This window comes from Balearica regulorum, chromosome 26 (assembly GCF_011004875.1).
Source record: "Balearica regulorum gibbericeps isolate bBalReg1 chromosome 26, bBalReg1.pri, whole genome shotgun sequence".
NCBI classification, from domain to species: domain Eukaryota; kingdom Metazoa; phylum Chordata; class Aves; order Gruiformes; family Gruidae; genus Balearica; species Balearica regulorum.
Genome location: NC_046209.1, coordinates 615,460 through 623,893, shown reverse-complemented (window position 1 = coordinate 623,893; position 8,434 = coordinate 615,460). Strand labels below are relative to the sequence as shown.

The 8,434-nt window shown below is 69.2% G+C and overlaps 1 protein-coding gene across 1 annotated transcript; it reads left to right on the top strand.

Annotated features, from left to right (window-relative positions):
* The first annotated feature begins 1,024 nt into the window (after nucleotides 1–1,024).
* CNN2 (calponin 2) lies at nucleotides 1,025–6,448 on the top strand. The gene is made up of 7 exons (XM_075736326.1): nucleotides 1,025–1,188; nucleotides 4,389–4,510; nucleotides 4,893–4,959; nucleotides 5,069–5,206; nucleotides 5,395–5,511; nucleotides 5,792–5,938; nucleotides 6,016–6,448. The coding sequence occupies exons 1-7, from the start codon at nucleotides 1,126–1,128 to the stop codon at nucleotides 6,280–6,282; spliced, it is 921 nt and encodes a 306-aa protein (XP_075592441.1). The 5' UTR covers nucleotides 1,025–1,125; the 3' UTR covers nucleotides 6,283–6,448.
* Nucleotides 6,449–8,434: the final 1,986 nt, after the last annotated feature.

Here is an 8,434-nt window from a genome sequence, read left to right as displayed (position 1 = left end):
CGGGGGATGCTCCTGGCTCTGCCTCTGCCGTGGGCTCGGTCACGGTGCCACGATGGCCCCGGCCCCGGCGGCCTCCCTGGGGTCGCTGCCCAGCCCTGGCCCCCGCCAGCCTGCAGCCTCCACACACCCATGGTCCCCCACCCATGACTCACCCACCCACGGGGTAACGCAACCCCGCAGTGGTTTGTTCACCTATGGGAGCACCCAGCGAGGTGGCAGAGACGGAGAGGGAGAGGTGGCGGAGACCCCGGGAGAGGGACGGCACGGCACGGCATCCCCCCGGGGGGCTGCTCCCGCGGCGTGGGGACCCCCGGCCGGATCCTGCCGCGGCCGCTGCCCGCCGGGCTGCTCGGGGCGGCTGCCGGCCCCCCGTGGGGCGGTGGGGAGCGAGACCCCGCTTCTTCCCAGGACCCCTCCGCGGGTGCCGGCCGGGCCGGGGCCGCCTCTCGTGGGCCATCTGCCGGCCGCGGGGCGGGGAGCGGCCGGGCCGGGACCCGGACCTGGACCCGGGGCTGCCGGGGGGCGGGGAGCGGGACGAAGGCGTGGGGTGGGGTGTGCGTGGGGGGGATGTGCTGGGGGGGGTGTATGCGGGGGGTGCGTGTGCGTAGGTAGAGGCGCGGGAGGGGGGTGCGCGTACGCGTGCCCTGTGTGCGCGCGCGGCCGTGGGTGCGAGCAGACAGGTGCGCGCGCGTGTGTGAGCGTGCGTGTGCAGGGGAGTGCCCGTGGGTCGGGGGATGCGTGTGTGTGTGCGTGTGTCCGTCCAGGCATGTGCCCGTGGGTCATGGTGCGCATATCTGTGTATGCACGTGTATGGGGCGATGCAACACGCGTGTGCCCGTGCGTGTGCCCGCGTGCTAGGCTGTGCCCACGCGTGCCCGGGACGGCTCCGGCTCCGGCGGGCTCCCGGTTCCCCCCGGTTCCTCCCGGTTCCCCCCAGGTGCCGGTGTCGGGGTGCAAAACCCACCCCTCCGCGATCCGGCCGCTCCTGCCCTTATTTGGGCATTTCGGCCCGTCCAATCAGCGCGGGGGGGCCGGGCCCGCCCCCGCCCCGCCCCGCCCCGCCCCGCTCCGCTCCCCGCTCCGGTACCGGCCCCGCGCCCCGCGCTCCGCGTCCCGCGTCCCGCCATGAGCAGCTCCCAGTTCAACAAGGGCCCGTCCTACGGCCTCTCCGCCGAGGTCAAGAACCGGGTGAGCCGCTGCAGAGGATGGGGGGTCCGGGGCTACCGGGCGGGGGCGAGTCGGGGGACGGGGGGTACCGGGGTCACCGGGCGCTGCGGCTCCCCGTGCTCCTGGGGGCCCTGGAGAGCCGGGCTTCCGGTGCCGCTGGCGGGTCCCGGTTGCATCCCGGGGTCCTGGAGAGCCGCGGGGTCCCGGTGCGCCCCGGGCATCTGGAGCCGGAGGAGGCCCGGTGCTACCGGGGGCGGTGAGTGGGGACGTCCCGGGGGTGGGGATCAGGGGGTCCCGGCGCCACCGGCGGGCGGAGAGCCGGGGGGTCCCGGGAGGACGGGGAGCTGGAGGTCCTGGTGTGCTGGGGGCTCTGAGGGACGAGGGGTGCTGGGGCTGGGCTCCTGGTCTTGGGGTGCCCTGGCCCTGCCTGCGGGGTCCCGGGGAGGTGTCTCTGGGGGACCCGGGCTGGGAGGGGTCCCAGGGACCGGCTGCCTTGCCCACCCCCGTCCAGGCCCGTGCAGTGGCCGCTGTCATCCCCCACTCCCAGCAAACCCTGGGGTACCGTTCCCATCCGCACCCAGGGCTGGGGGCGATGGCCCCAGCCCCCCATGGCTCCGACACCTTTTGCCACTGCTCCCCGCAGCTTCTCTGCTTCTGCTTCCCCGCAGCTCTGTGTCCCCTGGCAGGATGCTCAGACCTGGCCAGTGTCCCCGCAGCCCTCAGTGGGGACGGGGCTGGTGGCCCTGGCAGGGCGCGGGCAGAAGCAGCCCCCCACCCACACCTGCCCCTCGGAGCCTGGGATCCCCCCGGCCCGGTGCACCCGGGGCACCCTCGGCCACCCAGGCCTCGCAGGCCTGAGCCGCTCTCCCGCAGAGTTGCCACCGAGGCGCCACGGGGCCAGAAGGGGAAAGGGGAACCGGTGCCTCCGGCCGGGTTGTTTACACCCTGAGGAAGAGCCTAGGCGCTGCAGGGTGCAGGCAGCTGCCCTCCCTGCCAGCACCCTCCTGCTCAGGCAGGTGAAATCTCCCCTCGACCGAAATGCTGAGGAGGGGGCTGGGGTGCTGGTGAGCAGCGCTGGATGCCTGGGTGCACCCCATGGCTCCAGGTGCCACCATCCCTGCCTTCGCCGTGCTCCTCGCAGGGGGCTCCGCCACTGCGGCGGGGGGCTCTGGCACCGCGGTCCTGCCGGGCTGAGGGGAGCGGGGGGACGCGGCAGCCCCTTCCCTTGGCCGTGCTCCCTGCACAGCCCGGGGCTGCAGTTGGGGCTGGGCTCTGGGGACCGCTGCCACCCCCGGGCGGTGGCACAGGCCCGTGGTGCTGGGCTGTGCCGGGCCCCAGGCAAGCAGAGGTTGAGCCGTGGTCACCCCTGGCCCCGGGGCAGTTGGCCAGTGGCCCCGCATGGCTGCGCCCTGCCCAGGGACGTGGGAGCTGCCCGGACGGGGCTGGGACAGGCGGGAGAAGGGGCGCTGGGTGTTGCCTGCGCCGCTGCCGGGGCTTGGCCACGCGTGGCTGTGGGCATGTGGCGACCGTGGCTGGGGCGGGCTCTCCTTGCCCGGCCTCGCAGGGGATTTGCATTGCATCACCGAGAGAAGACGGGCCCCTGCTTGCATCTGGGCTGGGTTGCGCCAGCGCTGAGCGGGTGGACGCGCGCTGGAGCCTCGTCGCTGCGTGCTCTCGAGTGCTTCAGCTTGATTCAGCAAGACTTAAGCCAGTTTAACTGCCCCAGTGTGTCTGCTGGAGGCTGACATCACTGACTGGGAACCAGTTAAACCCGTGGCACCCTCTGCAGCCCTTGCAGACTGGGCTGTGGTGGGATCTGCTCTGGGGCTGGTCCCCTCTGTCCCCTCCTGTGCCCTGAGAAAGCCCCACGCTGGCTGTGCGGTGGGAGCAGGAACTGGCACTGGCTGCCCACGCACCAGAAAATCAGCTGGTAGGACAGGGGGATTCCCCGGCCGGGACGTGCGTGATGTCGTGAGCGTGACTCCGCTCGGCTGGACTGTCCCTGCATGCCACGCCAGTCAAGCTTCCCCTTTGGAGCCAGGGCTGTGGGGCCGCAGGTCAGCGCAGCCCACGGGCACAGCTGGTATCTCCCCACCGGGCAGCAGGGCTGGACCGTGCCCATCCGGGGGTCTCCCTGTGGCCGGGATCCCTGGGGACTCACAGCCCCGGTGCATGCTAGGACAAGGAGGGGACGGGATGGGCGAGAGGTCGGTGGCTGCTGGCTGAGCACAGGAGGGGCCAAGCTGGGGCAACAACAGCACTCGGGGCTCCCAGGCTCTTCCCACGCAGCCCCCTCCTTCCTGCTGGGGTGCCTTTTCCTTCCCTCACGGGCCAGGGCCGAGGCGATGATGCTGCCGGCCTGGGCAGCTGGTCTCCATTTGGGAGGAGGCATCCGCATTCCTGGCATAGCCGCGGTGACCAAGGAATCTGCGGTGACCGAGGAATCTGCGGCAGTGCTTTCGGCCCTGCTGGAGGGGAGAGCATTGCGCAGCCGGGGACCCCTGGGGCTTGGAGCCAGGTTCCTGCAGGAACGGGGCAGATTTCCCCGTGAAAGAGGGAGGAGGGAGGAATGGGCCCTCGCAGAGGGGATTCTCCCGGCCCCTGCAGGCAGTTCCTCCTCATCCTCCTGGAAAGGTTCAGAAGCTGCGATGTGTGAGGGGCATCATGCTCTGCAGGCTCGCGCCGGATCCGGCCGTGCCAATGCCGGTGTCTGATGGCAGCATCGTGCCTGTGCTCCCGTCCCCATTCCCACGCACAGGGCACAGGCAGGGGAGCGGGCAGGGGCACAGGCAGGGGCAGATTGTACGTATAGATGGGCTAAAACCAGCAACGGACAGGGATGCAGGAGGCTGGAGGTGGGGGGGATGTCCTCCCCTGCGATGGGGCCGCACTGTGGCTTTACTCCTGGCTGTGGCTCTTGCCACCTGCCACCGCCGGGGGGGGGTTCCAGTGCACATGGCTGAACAAATATCCCACTGTGCCCGCCTGGCCCCCCAGCTCTCTGGGGCTGGGGGCAGTCGGGTGGTGGGGTGTACTCCACTGCCCTGCAGAGGCTGGGGACCAGCCTGGCACTGCCAGCGTCCCCAAGGCTGCTTGGGACAGGGCTGCTGTCCCCAGACCTTGCTGCGGGCCTGTGCCTGGTGGGGGGAGCCATCCCCTGCTGGGGTTCGGGGTGCATGCCGGAGCCGTGCCTGAGCTGCCCCCTCACTGTCCCCTCCCAGCTCGCCCAGAAGTACGACCCGCAGAAGGAGGCCGAGCTGCGGACATGGATCGAGAGCGTCACGGGGCAGCAGATCGGGCCTGATTTCCAGAAGGGACTGAAGGATGGGGTGATCCTCTGCGAGTGAGTCCCGTGGTGTTCGCTCAGTGATGCCCCTCGGCCCCTGCTCTGTTCGGATGGGGATGCAGGAGACCTGCCCTCCAGGGGACCCCTGCCAGCCCTTGGGGTGGGAAGGGCGGGATGGATCTGGCCATGCCCACGCCTGTGGGATCCACCACCTAATGGTAGCCAGGTGTTTTCTCTGCAGTGCTGCTTGGCTGGAGTCACCCCCAAAGTGCCCATGTCTGGGGGGAGCCCTGGGGACCAGCAGGGACCTGGGGGGGGGGAATCGCCTCACACTTGTGGGGGAGACCTGGGCTGGACCTTCCCAAAAGGGGCCTGTGCCCCGCTGCCGCCCCGGGGTCTCTGCCCCGCCACAGCCCCCACTCCCCCTGCCTCCCTCCAGGCTCATGAACAGGCTGCAGCCCAACTCCGTAAGGAAGATCAACCGCTCAGCTCAGAACTGGCACCAGGTAGGCGCAGGCAGCCCTGCCTGTGACCCGGCCGCCGCAGAGCCCCGGCTCCATCCCGGCCCTTTTGCTGCTGCCCACTGGGGTCTCACCCCTCTCCCCCCGCCCCCAGCTCGAGAACCTCTCCAACTTCATCAAGGCCATGGCCAGCTACGGCATGAACCCCGTGGACCTCTTCGAAGCCAACGACCTCTTTGAGAGTGGGAACATGACACAGGTGCAGGTGTCGCTGCTGGCGCTGGCAGGCATGGTGAGCACCTGGGGATGAGCACTGGGAGATGCTGTGGCTGCTTGGGAGGGGGCACAGCCCCACGGGGGACCGGCTGGGCAGACCCCTGGCTTGGGGTGGTGCCTGTGGGCCCCCGCGGCTCCCTGCTGCCAAGGGAGAGAGTGGGAGGTCTGGGACCCCTGTCCTTCCTCACCGCCCTTCCCCGGCAGGCCAAGACGAAGGGGATGCAGAGCGGCGTGGACATCGGTGTGAAGTACTCGGAGAAGCAGCAGAGGAACTTTGACGAGGCTAAGATGAAGGCTGGGCAGTGCGTGATCGGGCTGCAGGTGAGGCTGGCCCCGCGTGTGCTCCCAAGGGCTGGGGTGCCGGGTGAGGGGGCCCCAGTTTTATCAAACCCTCAGCTCCCACTGTCACGGCTCCAAGCACGGCTGGGGGGGACCCAAGGCTCAAGATGCCCCAGTGTCCTCGGGATGTAGGACCATCTCGAGGCTGCGCCTGTGCTGGGTCAGGGAGCACTGGCTGTGCCCCCCGGGCTGGGGGGGGGCTGGGGAGGGAGAAGGGGCATGCATGGGGCAGCACTCGGTCCTCACCGGACCCCCTTGTCAGATGGGCACGAACAAGTGTGCCAGCCAGTCCGGCATGACGGCCTATGGCACCAGGAGACACCTTTACGACCCCAAGAACCAGATCCTGCCACCCATGGACCACTCCACCATCAGCCTCCAGATGGGCACCAACAAGTGTGCCAGCCAGGTGAGTCATCGCAGCCATGGTAGGGAGAGACGGTGGGGGGGACCCTATCCAAGCCCTGCTCCATCCTGTCCTTCCAGGTGGGCATGACAGCTCCCGGCACCAGGAGACACATCTACGACTCCAAGATGGGGACGGAGAAGTGCGACAACTCCTCCATGTCGCTGCAGATGGGCTCCAACCAGGGTGCCAACCAGAGCGGCCAGGTCTTCGGCTTGGGCCGCCAGATCTACGACCCCAAGTACTGCCCGCAGGGCAGCCAGGGTGAGGTGGCCAACGCCGCCTGCGACCAGAGCGGGGACCCCCCCAGGTACCAGTACTACCGCGAGGAGGAGGAGAGCTACTGAGCGGGACGTTGCTCAGCCCCGTCTCACACCATCTCGTGTACAGACCCCACTGCCAGCAGCATTCCAGCCTCTACTTTCATCATTCCCTCTTTTTAAACTCTCTGTTTTTATTTTTAAATGAATCTATTTTTCTGAACAAGGAAATAAAGAACCCGTTTCTAGAGAAGAGACCAGCTGGTTCCCGCAGCCCGCGGGCGTCTCCAGGCCCCAGCACAGCCCTGGCCTTTGCAGTGGGAAGGTGGCTGATGCTCCAGCGCTGAGGAGCGGACAGTGTCTCCTCTCACGCAGCCGAGAAGACGTGTTCACACCGTGTCGCCCCTGCGATGCTCTGCCGCGGCAGCACCCGGATCCCTCGGCAAAGCGGGGGGGGGGGGGGCAGCTGCCCGCGCTGCCCCCGGTGTCGCTTCTCGTCCCTGTGCTGGTGGCAGGACCTGGCTCAGCCCCACGGAGGAGAGGGGCTCGGGTCGGTGGGATGCGGTGGGAGCGTGGCCGGGAGAGACGCCGCAGGGGAGCTGCAGGGCCTTGGCCCAGGGAGGGGGATTGTGCGAGTGTGTGTGAGCGTGTATGTGCCTGCGTTTCTCGCCAGCAGCCTTGCACTCTTGTGCAATCTCTCAAAGCGAAGCTGGAAATGCCTTTTTTGCAGAACTTGTAGGGACCAAGTTTCCGTGGCCGCCGTCACGGCCGCAGCGCTGGGTTGGGAGCCGGCACACCTGGCTGCAGCTCCGAAAGCTGCAGTAACCCGATCGCCTGGCAGGCTGGAGCCAAGGCTGACTCCGACGGCCGCATCCTGCACCGTGGGGTGATGCCCGAGCACAGGCAGCTGCCGGGGCAGCGCGCGGGGCCGCGGGTGCTGGGGCATGGTGCAGCCCCTCGCTGTGCCTGTCAGCTGCTTTGCCTCATGTGGGGCTTTTAATGCAGATGCTCTTATATTGAAGCCTTTTTTTTTTAAAAAAAAAAAAAAAAAAAAGCAACTTTCTTACTTAAGCAGGAGGTGGTTTCTGGAGTGGGCTCATTGTGTCAGCGCTCAGGCCTGGTCCCCCCATGCCTGGGGGGGTTGGGAGCTGCCGCAGACCTGGGAAAGACCCCAGAGCGCCGGGGGGGGGGCCGTGGGGCGGGAGGCTGCGCTCCATGGGGCCGAGCCACCACGGGTCCCTGCGGAGCCGGGGGGCTGAGCGGGAGCTGGGGACTGGCTGTGGGCAATAAAAAGCATCCCGAAGGACATGCTGTGCCGTGCCGTCCCACGCCGGGGTGTGAAGCAGAGCTGGGCGCTGTGGATACACGTGGGGCAGCTGGATCCTGCCGGTGCCGGCGGCTCCTGGGGCTCAGCACTGCCCTGAGCGCGGCCGAGGGACCTGCAGGACCCAAACCTGCGTGGTGTCCCCGGGTGCCCCAGGGGTCGTGTCCCAGCAGTGGCCCTGGGCTCCTGGCCGGGCAGGGATCCACCTTTTGGGGTGAAAGGCTGCGTTTCAGAGAGCCGCGCTCCCACCGCTCAGGCCGCAGCGGCCAAGCCGGGCGTTACCGCCTGCTGCAACAAGAGCAGCTCAGCTTCGGTCCCGGGGGGGCCCTGTCTGCGCCGCCTCCCGCAGCATCGACCTGCCGAGGTTCACCGGTGCCAGCGCGGTGCTGCCGGCTGCGCTGCCCGCCATGGCGTGACTCAGCGGTCTCTGCCCTCGGGACCCTCCCCGGGGCCATCGCTGCCACCCAGCACCCCAACGCCACCTCGGTGCCTCCCGCCTTGAGGCTGCCGCAGCCCTTGGAGGGGGGGGGGGGGCTCGGGAACTGGTGGGGAAGGGTCGGTCCCTCGGGAGCCCAGCGGGGGGAGGCACAGGGGTGGGAGCTCTCCCTGCCCCCCGTGGGCGGCCACGGGCAGCGGGTGGGCCTGTCCCGTGTGTGTGTCCCCGTGGGGGGGGGGGGTGTGTGCCTGGTGGGGGTCCCAAGGGCGGGGTGGGGCGCGGCGTGGGTGGGACACGGGCGTGACAGGGCGTGGCAGTGCCAGGGCAGGGGAAGGGCAGAGGCGGGGGACGGGACGGGGGCGGGTTCCTGCCCCTCGCACGCCGTAACACCCCCCGCACCCCACCCCCCCGCCGCACGGGCCCCTTTAAGATCCTCTGCCCGTGACGTCACGCCCGCGGCTCCTTTGTAGCGCGGGGAG

Excerpts from the sequence above, each read along its gene's own strand:
- CNN2 (XM_075736326.1), top strand. The coding sequence starts at position 1,126 with ATGAGCAGCTCCCAGTTCAACAAGGGCCCGTCCTACGGCCTCTCCGCC. Across the intron at positions 4,960-5,068 it reads CAGCTCAGAACTGGCACCAG|CTCGAGAACCTCTCCAACTT; the intron begins GTAGGCGCAGGC and ends CCCCGCCCCCAG. Across the intron at positions 5,207-5,394 it reads TGCTGGCGCTGGCAGGCATG|GCCAAGACGAAGGGGATGCA; the intron begins GTGAGCACCTGG and ends CTTCCCCGGCAG.